We start from the raw sequence: 24,441 nt of genomic DNA on the forward strand, positions 1-24,441 counted from the left end.
CAGTTCCCAGTAGTTTTACAGGATGGTGGGGAGGATGTGGAGCCCTAAAAGAAGTGTTTTTTTCTCATGAGCTTCATATTTAGAACAAATTTCCTTGAAAATAAGGTTAGGTCCACTTCTTTTGATATTCCAGAAGCAGGTCATGTGGAACACTTTCCAATAATTTTATTAAATAATTAGATAATGCACTAGAAATGCTATATGCCTCTATTTGGTATTTCATTATTTTTATTTTTACTCTTGAATGCATGTTTTGTACTTAGTGTGTGTTGTTGTCTTTTACATACCACCAAGAGTTGTGTGATTGTAGTGGGAATAAAATAGAAGGGAAGGGAAGGGAGCCAAGTGGAACAGGACAGAATAGAATAGAACAGAACAGTATAGAACATATAAATGTTAGATGCACCCAGAAATAATATCTGTGTACAAGAATGGTCCCAGTCTAGGGAGCTGGTTCAGCCTATGATTGGACCTGCTACTTGAAAACCCCATCAACCCAAGGCAGGCATGGATCACTCAGAGCATAGCAGTGGAGACAGGAGGCCTTAGTTTCTTCATTTTTGTGCTTTTATTCATCTACATAGCCTTCTTCAGTTGACATCTCTTCTTAGGAGTGCCCTAGTTTTCTGGGTCTGAACACAGCTGTGTACACTGCAGTCTCTTTTCATCAGCTCTGGCCCTATGTCAAGGTCTTCCCCCTTTTCATAAGGTTCAGTAAAATGGCCCTATCCTTTGATGAAATTATTTTTCTTCATGAACATCATCCATTATGTGGAATCAGAGCTGCCAACTGAAAATTTCTGGTATATAGTTAGGAATGGAGCCAAAACTGGAATGCAGCAGTTGCTTGTTTTCCAACGTCAAAGTATAGCGCTGTCTAATGAAGTCTACATAAGAACTGTCTGTGAACTGAAAGTGTACCAATTTTCAAGCAAAAGGCTTGGGATTTTGCTCCACCTTCCAATCATTGTACAGATCTATTGACAAGCGTCTATAAGTAGTCCTCAACTTATGGCCATTCGTTTAACAACGGTCTGAAATCATGATGGCTTCAGTGTGCTTTATGCGCTTTCCGCATGGCCAAATGTTACAGCAGCACCTCCTATAGTCACGTGAGTGTGGTCTGAGGGCTTGGCAACCTGTTCGCACTTACGATTGGTTGCCAAATGCCCTGCCACCAATCATGTGATTATTATTTGCAATCCTCTTTGCCGACTTCCACAGAATGTCAGTGGGGAAACAGGCAAGGGAGGTTGCAAGCTGCTACAGCCTGCTAGAGAATTCCGTTTCATCTCTGGGGGCTGCCTAAAGAAGGTGCCTGCTGAGGTGAGCTGAACTCCTTCTGAGGGCGCAGAAACAGCCCAAATCCTGAAAATTCCAGCTTCATTCCTGCACCCCATGGAAGGAATTCCCTCATGTGCACGGAAGGCATCTGAACTCCTTCCACAGGGTGCATTAATGGAGCCCAGATCCTGAAGATTCCAGCTTCATTCCTGCACCCCATGGAAGGAATTCCCTCATGTGCACGGAGGGCATCTGAACTCCTTCCACAGGGTGCATTAATGGAGCCCAGATCCTGAAAATTCCAGCTTCATTCCTGCACCCTGCTGAAGGAGTACTCTTCTGTGCACGGAGGAGGAAAGGTAAAATCTTACAGCAGGAAACTCTTTTCAGCCAACCCCTAGAGACGAGAGGGAGCCGAAATCTAACAAGGTAAGGAGTATGGGGTGACTCAGGCAGGTGGGGGAGGCCCTGAGCAGGCTGCATTTGTCTGTCTCTTTGCACAGGAGCTGAAGATCATGATTGGATTTCAGCAAGGAGAGTTTTCAGCTCCTGAGCTGAGAGGCAGCATAGTAAGAAAAGGAGCACTGGGTGCCTCAGGGAGGAGGAGGAGGAGGAGAAGGCATGGTGCAAGCTACATACAAATGTTTCTCCACTTAGAGTCTGGAAATCTTCCTTGGATTTTGACGGGATTTTCAGCTCCTAAGAGCAGCCTCCTGGGGTCTCCCCAATTCCCTTGGGAAACCATGAATGGAGGGATTGTGGTTGTTTGGCAAAGCAGCCACGTGAGCTTCTTGCTTAACAACTGCTTTGCTTTATGACTAAAATTCCAATCCCAATTATGGTCGTAAGTCGAGGACTACTTGTAGTGAGAGAGGAAATACATATATGGTCATGCAATATGATTATTTTTCTCCCAATGGTCTTTTAGTTCCCAATATGATAAATGGTGTCAATCTGTTAGAAATATAATTTGCAATAGAAGCCTACATTAATGTAATTGGTTTTAAAGGATTTTATAGACTGGCCTACCCATGTTTTCAAAGTCAGATAAAAATGTTTAGAATATCGTCATGCCCAGCTAGGTGTAATTGGAAGGCAAGATTCAAGTGAGCCATCCTCACTATGTGGTTTCCTTGGTAATTCTGTGCCAGTCATATTACCAGTTTGGCCCCAAAATGAATTCTCTAGTGCCCTTTTTGGATATTTTGGATTCTTCAGCCCAGTTACAATAAGTAAAGATGTGTCCACAGGCGTCTCCAAAGGTTGTGGGTGGAAAAATCAAGCTATATAACTATCAGATATATATATACCTGTCTTTGGCTTAATGAAAATAATATGGGGTAGGAATTGCTCTTTGAAAAAAATACAGAGTAAAATGTAATCACTAAATAATAATATTTCTACATAATCTTTTCTAGGATGACACTGAACCATACTTCATTGGAATATTTTGTTTTGAGGCTGGAATTAAAATTATTGCCTTAGGATTTGCTTTCCACAAGGGATCCTACCTAAGGAATGGGTGGAATGTGATGGATTTTGTGGTGGTTCTCACGGGGTGAGTAACTGATTTCTTAATTGCCATCAGTTCTTAATATTTGCCTGCTAGTTCTCATTAATAATCACTGACCAATGACTAGACCAGGAAGAACATATGAAAATCTTTGGCTCTGTTGCAGCAGAAGAGGAATAACTAGTCTGAAAAGTAGATTATTTGCCCTTAATCTTCCAACTTGAATTTATGTAATATAAAAACATAGAATGAAGATAATTTTTAATGTATTAGTGCTTATTATAGGCAGGTAACATGATTTCAGTGAGTTGAATGCTGATTCAGCTGCTTTTATTTACTACTAGCATCACCACACAAAAACTTAATGTATGATTTATATAAAATCATTTCATGTACCATCTTTAACTCAGTAAATTACATTTAGTCCCAGTGTGCCTTACTATGCCTTGCTGCTTGTGTATCACACTTTTGTATACCAGTCAAAAATAGTTACATAATATGTTCTAGAAGTGGGAAATGCATATAGCTAACCAATAATAAAGGGACGCGGTGGCTCAGTGGGTTAGGACGCTGAGCTTGTCGATCAGAAGGTCGGCAGTTTGGCGGGTCGAATCCCGAGTGCCGCGTAACAGAGTGAGCGCCTGTTACTCGTCCCAGCTTCTGCCAACCTAGCAGTTCGAAAGCACGTAAAAATGCGAGTAGAAAATAGGGACCACTACGGTGGGAAGGTAACAGCGTTCCGTGCGCCTTTGGCGTCTAGTCATGCCGGCCACATGACCACGGAGACGTCCTCGGACAAGCGCTGGCTCTTCGGCTTTGAAACGGAGATGAGCACCGGCCCCTAGAGTCGGAAACGACTAGCACGCGTGTGCGGGGGAACCTTTACCTTTTACCTTTTTAACCAATAATAACCAGTTAACCAGTTATAACTGGTTTTATGTGGTATAAATGTATTCCTTTTTTGGATATTTGTACTCTGTTTTTCTGTCACGTAATAGAACTTTCCCTCTACTCAGCTCGATCATTTTGAAAATTTGTAGGACCAGTACAGAAAAAGTTATATCTTTCTTATAACTGTTGTGAGGCTGTTTTCAAATTTCCTCTCTACTGTTAAAATCCTACTTTAGTCTTCAACCTTATAAAAACAGGCAGAAAATTAACTGTGTTCTTTGCTACATACCTAGGCTGATGTTGATTTGCCTTTTTCACATGCCAACTTTTATATATGATTTTTTAATGCATTATGCTGTTTTTAACAGTGTAGCTTTGAGAATGGTGCGTGAACTTGGCATTCTGGATCTATATGTGTAACAGGTACATTGTGTATGTAATGCAGTGTCTTCTCACTTAGTTTGCAGCAGGGCTTGTTCTGTGCTGCTTCACAGCCTGCTAGTGATTTCTTGAGAACAAAAAGTCCTTTCTCTGAGACAAAGACCCTAGTAGTTTACTAAGCATTCTTGAGCTGAACACATACTCAGCCGAAATGAGCATACATGCTAAACAATTTGCAATTTATTATTACTGTGTCTTGCTGCTGCTGCCTATTCCTTTGCATTAGACTTTGTTATAGTAATAATATGTTTTACTTCTGGAGTTTCATCTGGTGGCGAGGAGGGCAGTGTCTCAGGGTATGGTCAAAAAAGTCAAGAGAGTAGCCATGATGAAGCAACACATATTGAAGGTGACCATCCTCTTGAGATTTTTTTACCATTCTCTCTGGATAATTAGTGGTTTGACTCCAGGGATGGTCTATCTTAAAAAAATATATGCCTAGTTGGATAGATTGCATTATATTAGAAGAAAAAAATAAATAAATAATTTCTTCTAAAACAAAAGAAACACTAACTTTGATCAAGGGAAATCAAGTCCAAATGTCATTTCAAGTAGGAAAAGATGGAATATTTAAGTCCTTAATTTCTTGAGATTGTAAAAAAAAAATTAATAATGCCCTTTAACGTAAATGCCTATATAACAGAGGTACATAATAATGTCATAAGTTCTCATTTTTGGAAGAGATACTCAGGCAAGATTCCTATTTATGGAATTCTCTTTCTTCTCTGAGTTTGTTTTCTTTCTCAGATGTTCTTTTTTTTCTTCTTCATAGTGGTTGCAGATTTGTAATTTACAACATACCAGAAAGCTCTTGGAAACAAGAGTTTTAAAATGTTGGGTTTTTTTTTCAAATTGAAGAACATGTCATTAAGGGAATCTTGAGAGGACAGCTATTTTCTCATTTTTTCCAACATATTAATTTGTATATTTTTTTTTAAAAAAAAGACATGTTCTTGGGCTCTAGAATTACATTTTGAATAATATTTGGGATGTTGTTGTAACTTGGACCATGATGGTTTAGGAAGGTACAATATATAGTCTTTACGGGTTGAAAATTACAGACTGAGATGGTAGATTTCCATAAAGGAAGTTATGACTATGGCACTTCGGTACAACAGAGATAAAATGAATGTAATATTTTGAATCTTTTGCATTAAAGATTAGAATCAGACCTTCAAGGGCATATATAAATATATATATATATATATATATATATATATATATATATATATATATATATATATATATATATATATATATATATATAGTCATTCGGGTTTTTCCCCACATAGAATTGAAGGTATAAGAGCAACGTTTCGACAAAATCTCATCTGTCATCCTCAGGCTGGTGGCTTCAGCTTCGTTCTTCTGGGAGAAGTGTGTGGTAGTGGCTGTTTGTTCCTCTTTGTTCCACACACTTCTCCCAGAAGAACGAAGCTGAAGCCACCAGCCTGAGGATGACGGATGAGATTTCGTCGAAACGTTGCCCTTATACCTTCAATTCTACGTGGGAAAAAACCCGAATGACCATAGATCTACATACAAACACCTGCGAAAACCTCAGAAAACATTATATATATATATATATATATATATATATATATATATATATATATATATATATATATATATATATATATATATATATATATATATATATATATATGTGTGTGTGTGTGTGTGTGTGTGTGTGTGTGTGTGTGTGTGTGTGTGTGTATGTCTATATTGGTATCAGTTTTTTGGAATCTTCACTTATATGAAAGTATTTATTTTTTTATTTGTTTGTTTATGTATACTAAAGAATAAAATAGACAAATAAATACATATAGAGACCATGAATCTCCTTCATCTACCTTCTTGATTAGCATCAAGAAACAGAAGACTATAGTGTTCAGCATTTTACCACAATGCCTTTATAAGATATTAGTTAGTGAGGTGTTTTAACATTACAGCTAAACACTGCAGAGGTTGAACCCTAAGTCTTAATACTTTATGTTTTGTTTTGCTAAAAAATTATTCCAGATGTATGTGTGCTTTTAAGGATCAAAATGCAGCAGTCCTCTGAACTTTTCCCTTAAATAAACTTCATCCTTATTAGGATGTGTATATTAATGCCTTATCACAATGTTCTAGAAGTGTGCTTTTTGCCATTTTGACTTTAGAAATGATCTATGTGTTCAAGAAATCGTGAATGCAAGTTCGGATGATCGTGTTTTTCAATATTATTTGATTACCACCCTTGCCATCTACTTAAAATGCCACTGCCTGCTGCATTCCTCACAGGATGCAGCTTCTTAGTATGCCAGGCCATATTTGTTTCTTGATTAGGGAGTCTTCCCTGCATTATTACTTAAAAGAGCTTTCTAGTTTCCAGACGTGTCCTGAATGCCGGGCAGCCTTTCTACACAGCCTGAATGGTGAAAAGAGAAAGAGGTTTCCTCTTAGTTATGCTGAGAAATAGCTAGACAAGCATATTAGAAGACCTTGGCTTTGATGACAAATTGTAATAACTGGGTCCTGGAAAAACAATTTATTCACTAGATATCATTAATATGTCAAAATACAATAGTAAATTGTATTGTCTTCCTTCCCCCTCTCAAAATTAATTATTTTATTTCCATCTTTATATAACCCAGCAGTTACTCCTACAAATTCCAATGTATGTAAATTATATGCTTCCTTTACTCCAATTTGATTTAACTGTATTAGTATTTTAAAAACCCTTTCCTTTCTTGTTTGTGACATAACTTTATTGTGGCATAAATGCTCATAGACCTGGAAAATAGATTTGATTCAGGATAAGAATCAGAAACTCAATATTTAAAAGAAATTCAGAAAATTCTAGAACCTTTTAGTAACAATTTCAACTGAATTCCTTCCTATTCATTACTGCATTCATTAAACCAGCCTGCCCTCAGTACTGTTAAACACACACCAAATCATAGCAGTCATCTAAATCCAGAGATCTTATAGTCCTTATTAAATAACTGTAAGGCATCAACTACTTCTGTGGGAGCCTGTTGTTCTGTGAATATCTTCCTTCCAGATTAGGTCAAAGCTGGTCAGACATGCATCAATATTTCATGCCCTCAGTGCAATTTATAAATTAACCTTTTAAGATAAATCATGTCCCTGAACTCAGAAAATATAAAGCTGAAGATACCAATTAAAAATAAACAACTGTTTATTTTATTTACTGTTCTGAAGCCTGCAGCGGTCTGTCATTCAAGGTCAGAATTACAAGAGAGAAAGGATAAGATAGTTCTGTGCTGCACTGGTCAGACCCTATTTGCAATCCTGTTTGGTTGCCACAATACAACAGGGATGTTGAAAGAGTGCAGAAAAGGGCAACATAGATGGTGAGAGGTATGAAGACTAAATCCTATGAAAAAGAGTTAAAGAAACAGGACATTTTTAGCCTAAAGAAAGGTCCCTTCCAACTTGTGATTGCAGACAACCAAGATAATTACACAAGTTTCCAACATATGTTTCCACATATTTTGAGTTCTTTTTATCAATAGATTTTATTTCTGTTTCAAATTGGTTAATATAGCTTCTCTTCTACTGAATTAAGAGTATGGAACAGTTGCTTTTACCTCTGTCTTTCTAGATTTTTCTGCCTGTCTTTCATCCACTCTATTTTATGCAATAACTCAGAATAAAATAGGGAATCTTTTTACTGAGGAAAGCATTGCCATGTAGAGAAATCTACCAACAGTCATAGTATGGGCAGATCCATTAACTTTCTTCCCTCTTTCCCCACTTCCTTCTTGTCCCCATTTATTCCCCACCCCCCATGTATTAATATTGTGTAGGAAAGGAAAAATAATTCTTCCAAGAAGTCTGAAGATTAAATGTAACTCTATAGCTGCAGGTCTGTCTACTCTGCTGCATATTGTAGATTTTCAACCAATAGTTCATGACCCAAAATTGAATCACTTGCCAAGTGTAAATGTTACAATACATTTGTATTGTATTCTAGCAACCTCTGATTAGAAAAAGTAGAGCAGGAAGCAAAAGGAAAAAGGCAGACACCGAGATTAAAACAGTGGAGGAAAAAAGCTAATTGTTAGGTTGAAAAGTATACAGGTTACTACAAGTCTGGATTAAAGACGAGTCTGAAGGTTATGCCCTAGATGTTTACTTATCTGCTGCTCAGGATATTCATAGAATATTGAAGTAAAATACTATAAATTCTTAAACATTAAACTCAGTGATTTTTGCAACCTTTTTATAATATATTTAGGTGATAGCCCTGCATAAGGATCATGTTTCTAAGTTTAAGCCACGAGATCAGGTTTCTACTTGACAAGCTATTTGAATCTATTCTAGCTCAATGAATAGGAGACATACAGTGAGGGGAAAAAATTATTTGATCCCCTGCTGATTTTATACGTTTGCCCACTGACAAAGAAATGATCAGTCTATAATTTTAATTGTAGGTTTATTTTAACAGTGAGAGACGGAATAACAACAAAAAATCCAGAAAAACACATTCCAAAAAAGTTATCAATTGATTTGCATTTTAATGAGTGAAATAAGTGTTTGATTCCCTATCAATCAGCATGATTTCTGGCTTCCAAGTATCTTTTATACAGGTAACAAGCTGAGATTAGGAGCACTCTCTTAAAAGGAGTGCTGCTAGTCTCAGCTTGTTACCTGTATAAAAGGCACCTGTCCACAGAAGCAATCAATCAATCTGATTCCAAATTCTCCACCATGGCTAAGACCAAAGAGCTGTCCAAGGATGTCAGGGACAAGATTGTAGACCTACACAAGGCTGGAATGGACTACAAGACTATCGCCAAGCAGGTTGGTGAGAAGGTGACAACAGTTGGTGCAATTATTTGCAAATGGAAGAAACACAAAATAACTGTCAATCTCCCTTGGTCTGGGGCTCCATGCAAGATCTCACTTTGTGGGGTTTCAATGATCATGAGAATGGTGAGGAATCAGCCCAGAACTATACAGGAGGATCTTGTCAATGATCTCAAGGCAGCTGGGACCATAGTCACCAGGAAAACAATTGGTAACACACTACGCCATGAAGGACTGAAATTCTGCAGTGCCTGCAAGGTTCCCCTGCTCAAGAAAGCACATGTACAGGCCCACCTGAATTTTGCCAATGAACATCTGAATGATTCAGAGGAGAACTGGGTGAAAGTGTTGTGGTCAGATGACACCAAAATTGAGCTCTTTGATATCAACTCACCCCGTTGTGTTTGGAGGAGGAGGAATGCTGCCTATGACCCCAAGAACTCCATCCCCACCATCAAACATGGAGGTGGAAACATTATGCTTTGGGGGTGTTTTTCTGCTAAGGGGACAGGACAACTTCACCGCATCAAAGGGATGATGGACGGGGTCATGCACTGTCAAATCTTGTGTGAGAACCTCCTTCCCTCAGCTAGGGCATTGAAAATGGGTCATGGATGGGTATTCCAGCATGACACTAACCCAAAACACATGGCCAAGGCAACAAAGGAGTGGCTCAAGAAGAAGCACATAAAGGTCTTTGAGTGGCCTAGCCAGTCTCCAGACCTTAATCAGAAAATCTGTGGAGGGAGCTGAAGATTCGAGCTGTCAAACATCAGCCTTGAAACCTTAATGACTTGGAGAGGATCTGCAAGGAGGAGTGGGATAAAATCCCTCCTGAGATGTGTGCAAACCTGATGGCCAACTACAAGAAACATCTGACCTCTGTGATTGCCACCAAGTACTAAGTCATGTTTTGCGAAGGGGTCAAATACTTATTTCACTCATTAAAATGCAAATCAATTTATAACTTTATTGAAATGCGTTTTTCTGGATTTTTTTGTTGTCATTCTGTCTCTCACTGTTAAAATAAACCTACCATTAAAATCATAGACTGATTATTTCTCTGTTAGTGGGCAAACATACAAAATCATCAGGAGATCAAATACTTATTTCCTTCACTGTAAACCAATATCAAAAGTGCTTGATAAGAAATGTTCCTTAAAGGCCGCAGAAGGTTTCTTTATCTTTGTAGTTGAAAGGAATTATTTGGCTCCTGTTTGAGTAAATTATTATTTTAGGAATTGTCACAGGGGTAGGTAAAATGTCAGTGAGAAAAAAGCATTATTGATAGACTTAGTAAGGGTTCCTGCTTTGTAAAACAATAAAACAAATTAATTTCATAGTTGAATAAACTGGATGATAGTGACCTTATTATCAGCTTGTAGCTTTATTTTAATAACGATCATTTATTAAGATATGGAGAATTAATACCACCAACAAATGGAATAGAAATTAAATGGAATTAGCTTCTAATATAAGAAATGACTACATGCTAGGGAGGGGTGAACTGGTGAAATAAAATACATAGAAAATGCTTACTTTTGAAAGAATGTAAGAAAAATCTCAAAACAAAACAAAGAAAAATTACAAAGCAATAATGTAAAAATGCTAATATAAAACCCTCTTTCAAAATAGTACAGTAATAATTAGTAGAAATAGAATCTCATTAATATTCCATCATCAAAATCGGATCCAAACAAATTAACTTAAAACTAGCTCATCGCATGTTTCAGGGAAATGTTAGTAAAAGCCACATTCATTGTTGCCCTTATTCTCACTTGTACGTATTTTATAGTGAATACTACTCTCTAAAATAATGCTCAGCCTACAAAATGCCAGGACAGTGAGAAAGCATAATTCATATGTATAGCCACTGGGGATCAGTAACTTAAAAATGAGCTTTCCATTCCCAAGGTATGTTCAGTATTTTTGATAATTAGGGAGGTAAACAGATGAAATATTTATTAAATTTGAGCGTTTAGGTCTAATACTTGCTCTTTTTCTTATTTTTTATCCCACCTAGATCAGGACTAAAACTCACTAGTTTTTAGTCTGGTGCTTTAATTACTAGACAAAACTGGGTCCACTTTTTTATTTTCATTGCTTCAGTAAATAGGAAAGAAAAAAGAAGAGAACAAAAAAGAAAAAATACACATAGGGAAACCAGCTTAGTTTTTAAACATAGCATTAAACTTTGATGGCGTGGAATAACATCCGTCATTGTTTACATTAATACAGAGGCAGTTAATGAGTGCTTATGATCAGTCTAACACTGAAAAATTCAGTGTCCGCTTACCTTTCCTTCTGAAAAAGGACCTTTTATTTTTCTGCTCTACACCATACCCAATAACTCCTTTGAATAAGGAGAAATTTGAAGTTTTCAGTGTAGGTAGCCCTCAACGTACAACCATCATTGAGCCAATTATTATGGTCATAAATTGTGGCATTCATTAAATGGGTCACTAAGTGCCCATACCCAATTTTATGACTTTTTTTTGCAATAGTTGTTAAGCAATTGTTGTGGCTGTTAATTGAACCCATTTTATTTGGGGGGGTGGGGGTGGGGGTGGTTTTGCCAGAAATTGGAAGTGAACACCAGAAATCACCACCACCAGCAAAATGTGGTCACATGACTGTGGGATGCTGCAAATGGCCACAAATGGAAGTCAGTTTCCAAGTGTCCAAAATGTGATCACATGTTCAGCGGTTAGTGGTATGGCTGTCAGAACTCAGGAACTAGGTCATAAGTAGTTCTGAAGAAATCTGTTGTAACTTTGTACAGTCACTAAGCAACAATTTGTTAAGCGAGGGCTATCTGTACATAATTTAAGATCAGTTTCTTATATTTAATCCATATTACTCTTCCTAAAAGTATATTAACAAATTGTTTTCCTTTAGCTTTGGGTTTATTTAAGAATTGTATCTCTCAATTTTTAATTTTTCCAAAGCAATATTCTGAGTGTAATTGATTAATTGATTATGTGCCATCAGGTTGGTGTTGATTACTGGTGGCCAGATAGTTGGATTTTCTCCAGGAAGATTTATCTCTAACATGGTCCTCCAGGTCTTCTAACTGTGCACTCATTACTGCTGTAACTGAATGACATGTAGGTTGCCTCAATGCTCACACAGTTACTTTGACTATATAACAAATACATGAAACTTGTCAGGCAGGAACAAGCAGACTCACCCATGCAGAGTTCAAGCTACCTGCTTTATTATGTTCTATAGCAGGGCTGTCAAACTGCCAGCCCGTGGGTCAGATGCGTCATGCTGAAACCGCCCCCACCCCATTGCTGGCAATGGGAAAAAAGTTGCGATACGCCGCGACACGTCACGTGATGTTGTGAGTTGGACACCCCTGTTCTATAGGAATCTGCTCAGACTGGCAGCCTTCTCTTGGGAACAAAGAGATAAGGCTCCAAGGAACTTGGGGTTGGGATCCTAGCCCTTTTGCAGTTATGCAATGACTCCAGACTAACTTTGCACTTGAGCCTTTCTCCCTGCCAAGCTGGGGGCTTCCCAGAAAACTTTCAGGTGAGATTCTCTCTCCCTGTTTGGGATCAAGTATCATTAACATGCTGTAACCCTGGACTAACCAGTTGATGCTGTCAAGGTTTGCCCCCCCCCCGTGTCAATCTTTTGTGAGTGGGGTGTGTGTGTGTGTGGGAAGCAGCAGGTTCAAGCACAACTCTGACAAGATCAAGTGCTATGGGTATTTCACCTCATCCATTTTCAGGATCCAGATTTTTAGCAACTGAACCCCCTTTCTCCTGTGTTTTTGATTCTTTAGACATATTTTGCCAAGATATTGACGCACATTTTCATTAGTTACCTTGATTTGTTGCTATGTTGTGCCAGGAAATGCATGCGGAGTTGGATTTTTTTTTCTTTGTCTAGATTCCTAGGCTACTCAATCTTGGCAGTGCATAACCTTCCCCTACTTCCCTTGAGGTGGAATATTGGAGCTGGTGAGAAGACCGCATGTCCCACTTCAGATAGGAATTCTGGACGGCTGGTTCAGAGAATTAAAAGCTGTCAAATAATCTCCTTTCTCTCCTTTGATAGAGAGATCAGGCCTAGGTGTCATAAGCACCATGGCTGAATATGTTCTTCTCTTTGTTGATCTGGAAACAGGTGGACCAGAGTAAGAAACAAATGTGATAGGGATCTGAAACTATTTTTATTAGAACAGCTATAGTGACAGAATCCTGCAAGACTAATATGCTCTCCTCATCTCTCACATTATTAGGGAGGGGCCTGTTTGAGATATTTTTTTTATTTTTTTATTTTTTATTTTATTTATTTTATTTTCTTAGGTTTATTTCTTGAAATAGGCATAAGCCTGCTTGTTTGATGCTTTCCCACTGTCCTTCAAGGTCACTCTCTATGCCCTCTACATCCAGATCCCTAAGGGTCTACGTATATTCCCTGTGATATTAGTTGCCATTAGAATACAGAATACAGGTAGTGCTTGACTTACAACCATTTGTTTAGTGACCGCTGGAAGTAATAACAGCACTGAAAAAAGTGACTTATGACTGTTTTTCCTGTTTTTGGCCGTTGCAGCATCCTGATGGTCATGTGATCAAAATTTGGACAATAGATAACTGGCTCATACTTATGATGGTTGCAGTGTCCTGGGTCATGCGACCTTCTGACAACCAAAGTCAATGGGGAAGCCAGATTCACTTAACAATCATGTTATTAACAGCTGCAGTGATTCACTTAACAACTGTGGCAAGAAAGGTTGTAAAATGGGGCAAAAGTCACTTAACAACTGTCTCGCTTAGCAATGGAAAATTTGGGCTCAGTTGTGATCTTAACTTGAGAACTACCTGTACAGAATACAGAAGGGGACCCTGGCAGTCTTTTAATCCAATCCCCTGCCTAAGCAGGGGTGGACAGGTATTGTCTTGTCATATTCTTGCCTATTTTGACTTGTATTCTGGAAGTTGACAACTAGATGGTAGAACATTTAACTGACATTTCAATCTCAGGAACTTCCTATGGGACGGGTAGATTGAAATGCATAGATCGGTCTCCTGTTAAGCCCAGTGAGGCCAGGGCATCTTTTTTCTGGAACCACTGTATGGTTGATCTCAGAGTTTTCATGAAGATTTTTAAATATTTCATATGGTAAGTCATTTGTTTCAGTTCGTCATTTTTTCCCAATAATGAACAACATGGAATATGATCCATAGACACTTTTGCATTATACAACCTGTTCAGCTTCATTCATGTGCAGAAAGTGATTTGTGCCCTTTTTGACTGAGTGTTTATAGTACCTTGTATTACCTGGGATAGATCAAAGTAATCTCGCCAGACAGAGCTAGTAAATTCTACGGAGTATATGGAAGATTGTCTTTGGATTCATGTGTCTGATATTATCTGGGTTCCCAGATGAATCAATACTGTTAGCCTCTTATTTACAGGGAGGCTATGAGAGTAATTGGTGTTTGTACCACACCTGTTGCTACTGGGGGAAGAAGTTACCCTTGGATTGTTTCAGGGTTTCTGCTCATTCCCTCAAAATCTGTGTCTCTGTTGTTTAGACATCTGCTTTCGGTGCAGTAGAAAAAAAAATGGATGGGGTAGCCTGTTACCCTTGCCCTTTTTATTTCGAAGTGTTAGAGACAAGGCTTTGTCTTTGCCCTTATTTTCAGTTAGAATGTCATCCAGGTTCTCTCCAAACACTTGGACAAACAAGGAACAAGAGTCCACATTCTGGTTCTTCATGATGGTTCAGAACTGATGTTATCCAGGTTGGTATTTGCCATGAAGGGGACAGGCGGCGGTAGCTTGCTCATAGCCTACCTGAGCTTTCCAGGATGTGGTGGAATGAGTTGGAATAGATGTCTGGACCATAGGATCAAAATCACAGCAAATGGATATAGAAAGGAAAGCCTGTCTTCCAATCCATTAAAATCCCCTGGTTGCAGTGGTGGGGTTCGCAGCACTTTGGCAGAACCGGCAGCTAATTTTTTGTTGCCCAGGCCCAGAATGGACTTCCGGAAGCAGCATCCACACAGAGAAGCAGTTGTTCACATATTTGAATCTCACTACTGCCTGGTTGTCTAGACTATGAAAGGTTGATGGGATATTGACCTGCAAAGCCAGATGAGCCAATTGAAGGCCACTGTTCTTTTGGCCAAGAGTTGATGAATAGGGTGCCCACCACCATCAGCTTTTATTCAGTTCCTTTCTTAGGTCATCCAGCTCCCTGAGAAATGTCGATGGGCCCTCCAATACAGTAGCTGTGTCACGCAGCTCTGGTCAGTTCTTGGCAGCTACAACATATTCTGGCTTCTGATTTTTAGGGAAGGAAAGCACCAAAAGGAGGAAGAAGAGGCAGTGGTGGTGATAGTGGAACAGAAGGAGGTTTTCTAGATTGAGGGAGTCTTTGATGAAGCCAGTGCTTATTCCCTCTCCAGATCAAGACAGGGCCAGAACTGGGGACTGAATTATCCCTTCCACAAGAAGCAACATCAAATCAGTTCTAAGTCCTTCCTCCAAGGCAAGTGAGAAGGAGGTACCCAATGTAGATACCTTGATTCTACTGTAGGAAAATCCATTGTCCTCAGTGTTGTCCGGAGGTAGAAAAAATAGTGCCAATTACTGTTTATTTAATTTGGCTGTATGAGCAACCATAATTTGAATCAGAAAGTCCTTAGTTGAATACGTAATTATTTTAGTCATTATACATATTTACTTTAAGAGTCTGAATTTCTATTAGTAATATACATTGTTGCCCTCCTTTCTTGAGATATAAAACAAAATATTTCTTCCGTTTCCTGAAACCGTTGCTCACATGTACCTCCCCTTAGATACACACATACAATATATACACATACTGTAAATGGGAATGGTGGGTACACAGACAGACAGCTGGCAGATTATATCAAAGAGATGACTTCTGTTGCTAAAGCAACCAACATGAATGAGCATAAGAAAGCAACCGTGGAGACAGTGAATGGGAAATGGCCAGGTTGCTATGGAGACCCTGTAAATGGGAAGAGCCCTCTGGTGTAAGCAAATTTATCAGCAGGCAGCAGTGCTTCTCACACTTCAACTGATGGAGAAGTGACTTGAATTGAATTGAGAGTTGAATCACTTAGGGTGAAAGGACTAGTCAACAGAGGTATTTCCAAGATGAAGACCCTTGAGTATTTATAGGGACAGGACAACAACCAGAAGTGTGTAACTTGAGAGAAATGACTGCAATATTTGTCAGATGTGTAGACACACTTAGAGAATCAGGTGCATATTTTTTCCAGTCACTTCCCGAATTGATTCAAACTATTGAAGTCATGCTGTCTCTATTATCCATGAGTGCTGAAAAGTCTCTTCCCTTTCATCCTTTTTTGATTACTCACTGTAGACATAAGTCTTAGGGCTCTAATACGGCTTTTCTAAGTGCCATTTTGCCCTTATTTGCCCTTACTGATCCAGACATCCTTTAGTGTTTAGTCTCATTGGCTGTAGTGGTGCCTTGCTGTCAGTTATATTAGAATAGTATAACATATCATAAGCACTCAAACAAAAATACAATGGTTTATTTAAGAAAGTAAATATGGTATAGGTATGAAAGCAAGGATAGTGAAGAAAAATAGCACATACAATTGGAAGAGATGGAAATATTTACAAGGCTAGAGGTTTGTTTTTCTTTAATTGCTTGGCTCCATCAAAATTGGAGATGATTCAACTCATCTCTAGCCCCCACTGTCTGAGTCATTGATTTCTGAGAAAGAAAAGTGGGAGTTGTTATTTTATCCTGTGCTCAGCAGCTTCAGCCTTTTCCTCCACATTTGTCTGCCACTACCTATGGCTATGTATTTCCCTTCTTTGTATTTATTTGTCACTTCACAGAGGGTATTTGCATTACATATATGCAATTATGGGAATTAAGAGCAAGGGTTTCTTAAACTGAATTGCTGTTGCACAATATGCCATAATGTCTGCTTCTTGTAATTGTTCCCAGTAATTATTGTTTGGGCTGAATTTGGGCATTATTTCAATTCCTCCTGCAAAAGGAAGGGGGAAAGCCTCTCTTGTTTTCAACTGGGAGAAAAGTTGCTTGATTCATGTAATTATAATGCAAATACCTTTCCTGTAGTAGAGAAAAAGAAGCATGAAAATATTCTCCTTTTGTAAAGATTTGTCTGTAGCAATGTAATTATGGACTATAGCATGCCTACACTAATTGCTGTAGGAATTCACCGTAGACATCTTTGAACAGATACATGAAACAGTGCAGGCACAGCACAGCACATTCAGCAGATCATATATGCATTGCGGTCCCCTGAGCTGGCACTGATCTGTAGTCAACTTAATAGTGCATATAAGCCTCAAGGTATTTGGTTCTATTTATCTTTCTTGGATCCAGGACTTATCAGCTTCTCTGGCAAGATTTAACAATATTTTTAACAGCTGCTACTGCATATTCCTTATTCTTCAGCCAAGACAATTTACATTTGTTTTGTGCATTTCTGGGAAATGAGATTTAAACTTTTCATAATGCAGCCCAGTTGATGGATCTGAGAAGCCTCAATAACATTAATTTATTTTTTGACTACTTTAGCAGAGCCTCATTTCTTCAGTTTGTAGTTTCAGTCAATGGTTTAGGATGATGTTTGGAAACTACTTCTGCAATCCTTCTTGCTGAATTGTGCAAGTGGAAACTCAGAGATTGTACTAGTTTATGGCAAAAAGAGGACAAGCTATAATTTTTCTTCCTCACAAAGCAAGATCCATGGAACTTTCCCCAACCTATTTCACAATGGATTAAAAAATATTTGGCTTTGCAGTCAAGTTAGTCACAAAATAATGACTAAAGTGAGTGCTGGGCACAATGGATCTAATCTGAGGGAAATGGGTGGAAATATAGGAAAAATAAGTAAGTAAGTAAATAAAAGCAAGGAATGGCCTATTTATCTGAAAGAGATGATCCTAAATTCAGGAAGACAACCCCTTCCAATAGAAATAGTAAATGGACACACATAAAACACATAGAAATACAATCCTATGCAATGCCCACTTTCTGGCCTTTTGGGTCAGTAGTTCTAATTGAAACCATTTCTAAATAATTTGCCTGATAATAATGTTATCTATGTGTCTGTCACATGTGTGGCCATGAATATACAATGTAACTCCCAGGAGCCATGTTTTGAAAACAAGAGAAGTGCCTGGACAAAAAATACAAGAATTTAATACCTGCTACTAAAATAAGAATAAGGGACGCGGTGGCTCAGTGGGTTAGGACGCTGAGCTTGTCGATCAGAAGGTCGGCAGTTTGGCGAGTCGAATCCCGAGTGCCGCGTAACAGAGTGAGCGCCTGTTACTCGTCCCAGCTTCTGCCAACCTAGCAGTTCAAAAGCACGTAAAAACACAAGTAGAAAAATAGGGACCACTATGGTGGGAACGTAACAGCATTCCGTGCGCCTTTGGCGTCTAGTCATGCCAGTCACATGACCACGGAGACGTCCTCGGAGAAGCGCTGGCTCTTCGGCTTTGAAACGGAGATGAGCACCGGCCCCTAGAGTTGGAAATGACTAGCACGCATGTGCGGGGGAACCTTTACCTTTACCTTTACCTTACTAAAATAAGATGTGTATTTTATGTGATCTGCATTCTATCACATATACATAAGCCATTTTCACATCTAGAGATAAACATGCAGACATAATTTTATTTTTTACTTATTGAAATGTAATAGAATTATTATATTATTGATATATTAAATTATTATTCCCTCTTTTAGTAAGCAATATGGAGATGTGGGACAAAGAGAAGGGATAATTATACAAGGAAGGGAAGAACAAAACAGGATGGAAATGAAATGATGAAAATAAAAAAAGAGAAGGCCTGTTGTACAGACTGTACAGAAATAATGATTGTTCAGTAGCAGAACAGCTCGATGCAAGCAGCATAATCTTCAAGCTAATCTTTTCCATCTATACACTGATTTACACTTCCAGCTCATTTTTGTTTTGTTTTGTTTTCAAAAGATTCTTATCAGCTAACCACAAGAGGATACCCATATTATTTTGGATGGTCAGTGTTCCTACAATGTACAGAATGGTACCCTTGAACAAAAATCTCCCCATCCTGTGATTGCTTCAGATGTGGAAAGATCCCTCAGCTCCCCTTTTCTCTCTGGGGTTCTTTTTTCCATCTCTGCTGTTTGGGGGCGTATGCAACTCATGATCAGTGGATGCACACAACCCCTGGAAGCGTCTGGTATGGTGCTGCTTTTAGTTTCTTCCTCGTTTCCCTTAAAAGATAAAGTGAATTGTTGGATTGAATTCAGTAGGATTTTGTTCTTGCACCTTGCTAGGGTTCTCATAGGGAGAAAGATGAGCAGGATAAAAATAACAAAATTTTCAACTTGGGATTTTTAAAATCCATTTTTATATAGCTTGGCCTCTTCATATCAGGGGTTTCTGTAAAACATTTAGTTATATATGGCTTCATCAACTGCACTGCAGCTGTTTTTTTTTCTGAGCCATGCTTGCAACCCAATTATGCCCCTTTGTGGGAGGAATGTGTATAAACTGTATGCCAGTTTATACTTCTGCTATTTGTTACGGGATTCTAATTCGGAAAAGCAGATTTCAACAGTAGGCTCAGGGCCACATTGGCCATCACATAAAATGTGTTGAAATACATATTGTATGCCAAACCCCTCTAAAGTGGTAACCAGAGGAGCTATTTGAAATATAATATAAATGAATAAGAAGGGATGCAAACACTTTTAAGTTCCACTATTGAGTCCACCCTTTACTTTCAGTAAACTTGGCACGACCTGAATTTAATGCAGAAATTGTACTACTCCAAAATCTAATGACTCAGTGGTTGAACACACTGCATTGAAAAGGTTCTGAGTTTAATCTCTGAGACTTTCAGAGAAGATTGAAAAAACTGCCTGAACATAAGAGGGATCTGGTTGATGAGTATTAACAATACTGCATTAAATAGTCCAGTGATCTCAATCTATGGCAACTTCAACTGCAGTGATCTCAGCCTATGGCTTTCAATTGCTTTCTCTCTGGGAAATTGGTCTGAGATATAGGGGGATAAATATTTTCTCTTTGTATTCACCATATATTCATTCTGAGAAATCTGGTTCACTGGGCATTGTTCACTCAAGTGTTTTATGTCGGAATGCTTCCAGTCTCTTTTCTATTTGGTTTGGCCTAGTGAAAATACTTTTTTCTTAAAATTATAATACTCAACAAAAGCTGTATAGGAAACAATTGTTATAGACTTGATGCTATGTTTGTATCTCCACTTATTTAAAGCACCTTTTTAACTTTAAAACCAAATCATTATATAGCCCTATAGCCAGGAGAATCTGAAATAAGGATGTGATGGTAATATATTGGTTCAAATTTAGGTTTGGCTTGGAAAATAGCAATAATAATAATAATAATAATAATAATAATAATAATAATAATAATAATAATAATAATAATAATAATAATACAATAGTAGAGTTAGAAGGGACCTTGGGGGTATTTTAGTGCAATCCCCTGCCCCAGCAGAAGACCTTATACCATTTCAGATAAATGTCTGTCCAGCCTCCAGTGATGAAGGCAAGCAGTTCCATTGGTCTATTATTCTCACTGTCAGGAAATTTCTCCTTAGTTCTAGGTTGCTTCTCTCCTTGATTAGTTTTCATCCATTGCTTTGTATCTTGTCTTCTGGTGCTTTGGAAAATAGGTTAACCCCCTCTTCTTTGTGGCAGAGAATAGAATAGAATAGAATAGAATAGAATAGAATAGAATAGAATAGAATAGAATAGAGTAGAGTAGAGTAGAGTAGAGTAGAGTAGAGTAGAGTAGAGTAGAGTAGAGTAGAGTAGAGTAGAGTAGAATAGAATAGAATAGAATAGAATAGAATAGAATAGAATAGAATAGAATATGGAAGGGACCTTAGTGGTCTTCTAGTCCAGCCCCCTGCTCGAGCAGAAGAACTTGTAATATTTCAGACAAGTGGTTGTCCAGCCTCTTCTTAAAAACTTCCAGTGTTGAAGCATCCACAACTTCTGGAGGCAGATTGTTCCACTGATTAATTGTTCTAACTATCAGGAAATTTCTCCTTAGTTCTAGGTTATTGGAATACTACTATCATGTTGCCCCCAGTCCTTCTTTTCACTAGACAAGACATAACCAATTCCTGCAATGTTCTTCATATGTTTTAGCCTCCAGCCCCCTAATCATATTTGTTGCTATTCTCTGCACTTTTTCCAGAGTCTCAACATCTTTTTTTATATTCTGGTGACCAAAACTGGATGCAATATTGCAAGTGTGGTCTTACCAAGGCCTTATAAAGCGGTACTAATACTTCACATGATCTTGATTCTATCCCTCTGTTAAGGCAGCCTAGGATTGCATTGACTTTTCTGATGGCTGCAGCACATTCTTGGCTCATATTTAAGTGATTGTCCTCTAGGACTCCAAGATCCCTCTCGCAGTTAGTGCTATTGGGCCAAGAAATATGGGGTTGAGTAATACTCAGTAGTAAGAGCAAGATAAGAAAGGGGAAGGATAATTGATCGATTATTCTTTATATTGTTTTGCCATTATGTATATTATTCATTGTTACAATGTATATTTTATTGTTTATTGCAAATATGGACTTGTTATTATTCAATGGTCATTTTAATTGTCTTTATGGATGTTCATTATTGTGGGTGCTGTTATTACTATTATTACTGTCATTGTAATTCTGGATCTTGTTTAAGCTGACTGTATGATAAGATAGCATATAAATCTGGTACATATGTTAATAAAATAAAAAGAGGGATGAGGAAACAATGAAAAATTCAAGAATGGATTATGGATTAGTAATCCTGAATTGTGCAATGATGTGTCACAGATAATTATTATTTTAATGTGGTAGAATGGTTCAATATTTCCAGTAAGACCCTGAGATGTCATAGCTAGGTGTATAAATTCCTTGTAGAGTCAAAAGGGATGGAGAAATTTAAAAGAAATCCACAACAGTGGTAAGGGTAGGAATGTTTCTGCAAGCATGAGAAAAGCCAATCCATTGAGGATCAGAATGCCAAAAGCAAACATAGAGGAAGACAGTGACAAAATACCTCCGTATTCATAACAAGAAAAAGTGAGGGGAACATTAGGTTAGAAAGTATTTTTCTAATTGTTAGGGAAAGATGCAGAATTTCCACAAGTAGATGTGGAGATGATAATGTGGCCAGGCCAAAGCTTCAGTGAGATCTAATCATTGATGGTACCACTTTTGAATGAGTTCTCATCTTACAAGTGCAATATATACTTGGAACCTTGCATATGGAAAGTATAAACCAAGGGGAACCTAAAATTGTCAAAGCAGAAATAAAATGTATACATTTAGATGTCTGAGGAATAAGTCAACTTAGATCAAACATGTCAAACACAAGGCCCAGGGGCCAGATCCGGCCCGTGAAGTGGTTTCATGCGGCGCGCGAAGCCATCCTGGAAACAGTGAGGGAACGGCCCCCTGCCTTGGCCCTGGCCCAGAGACCCTCCTTCTGCCAGAGACCCTCAGATGTGTCCCACTCCTGCCCAGGCCCCCATAGGCACCCTTGATGCGAATGATGAAGAACTGGCCACGCCCACCCAGTAGGCCATATGCACTCTAGCCATGCCCACCCAGTAGGCCACGCCCACCCAGACCATACCCACCTGGCCCCCTGAGGGCAACCGCAATGCTGATGCGGCCCTCAATGAAATTGAGTTTGACACCCCTGACTTAGATAGACTGGAAAAATAAAGTACTGCCTTTTATGTCAGATATCTGAGCTCCTTTCAGTTGCTGGATATTCCCCATATGAGCTCCTGAAATAGTGACCTGTTTCATTTCCCAAATTCTCTGGTCTGGCACTTACTGGCAACATGCCCCTTAATTCCATAAGTACAGCATTTCACAGTTGAGTCAAGGTGAGAAAGTTTAGCAAGTCAGGCAATGAGAAGAGATACCACAATAAAGACATAAACTGATAGCACATTTGCCTTGTTCTGTAATTGACATCGGGGTTCTGAACAGTTGTATAGTTTCTCTGCCAAAACATTTGAAGACACAGAGGAAAAGTAAGCATAAATTTTCTTTTTCCCCCTCTCCATTCATAATGTATGTCAGCTCTTCTAACTTTTCCTCTACAATCATGCAATACTGAAACAGCGCCTTCGAAATGTCTGACAGATCCTGACAAATTAATTCCCTCTTTCCGTTCATTAGCTAGACCTTCCCAAAATTGATCTATTAAAATTAAATTGTTCTGGCCAAGATCCCTAACTTACATTTGAAATTCTGCTGTATTTTCTCACACTTTGTGCTTACTTTGGTACAGTCTGTGAATCTTCTGATTTACTACGTTAGGCTCTTCTGGCAGAATTATCAAAGGTGGCTCTAAATCTCTTTATAACAATTATGGGATCATTGTTATCTATGAGAGAAATTGCCCCTTTGGCAAGTTCATTTGGCAGAAGTCCAAGAAAAAAAAGGCCACATGAGTGTTATCTGTAGGGAATTCAGCTGATCTCCCAGTAATATACAGCTCATACTGAATGATGAATAACTTGAACTTGTCTTGAATTTCACTGCATTTCTCTGATAATGATCCTAGAAAGTGAAATGACATGGGCAGAAGAACAGGAACAGCAGAAGGTGCAACCTGCAGACACAGCTAGTTGTAGCATTTGACCCATTTGCCATGCCATTTGAGTAACAACATTATTCAAGCTGTGAATCTATGTACTCATCTATTGTTGGTGTTGAAATAAAGTGTGTTGATCTGTTCTGGTTTCAGAGATGTTCCAAGGAATCAGTGGTCAAGGTCTAAGACAAGAGCATGAACCTAAGCAGTCTCTCTTATAAGGGAATAATGGGTTTCCAAGTTTGTAAAACACTTCAGAGATACCGCAACCAAGAATGAAAAACTATTGAATATTCAGATTGGACAGGTTTATTGCAATGAGCAAGGAGTTAGGTTACAGAATTTTGGAAACTGCAAATGTATATTTTGGCCCACATTTATCAATGACAAATTACTTTACTCTTTCCATTCATTAGATACACCTTCCCCAAATTAATCTATTAAAACTAAATTGTTCTGGCAAATTTCCCTAACATACATTTGAAATTCTGTATATTCTCGCACTTTGTGCTTACCTTGGTACAGTCTGTAAATCTTAATGTAATGAGTACATTAAAAAAAGGTTTTTCTATTAACTTTGAACTTTTTCTTACTGAGTCATGATTTAATGGAGACAATGTCCATTAACTATCACAAAATTGTCGTCTATTTTTTTTCTGCAATATTTTGGAAATATTTTCATTCCTAAAATCAGAAAATTGCATCATAAGTTATTTAAAATCTCACTCTGGCTGCCCATCCTTAGACATCCTAGTTTGTTGGTCAGAGGATTTTTTGTTTAACTCAGACATTTGTACCTTCTACCAAGAATATTTTCCTGCAGCTCAGCTCTAGG

At 38.3% G+C, this 24,441-nt stretch overlaps 1 protein-coding gene across 1 annotated transcript in view; it reads left to right on the forward strand.

Moving 5' to 3' along the window:
* The window catches only part of CACNA1A (calcium voltage-gated channel subunit alpha1 A), a gene marked incomplete at its 3' end in the record, with an annotated part of 288,487 nt that overhangs the window by 43,024 nt on the left and 221,022 nt on the right, over positions 1 to 24,441 (forward strand). The window contains exon 3 of the mRNA XM_081320424.1: positions 2,703 to 2,842. Coding sequence (XP_081176550.1) covers positions 2,703 to 2,842 — 140 coding nt within the window. The remainder of the gene's footprint in view (positions 1 to 2,702; positions 2,843 to 24,441) is intronic.

This window comes from Vipera berus, assembly GCF_964194415.1.
Source record: "Vipera berus genome assembly, chromosome: 2".
Classification (NCBI taxonomy): Eukaryota; Metazoa; Chordata; class Lepidosauria; order Squamata; family Viperidae; genus Vipera; species Vipera berus.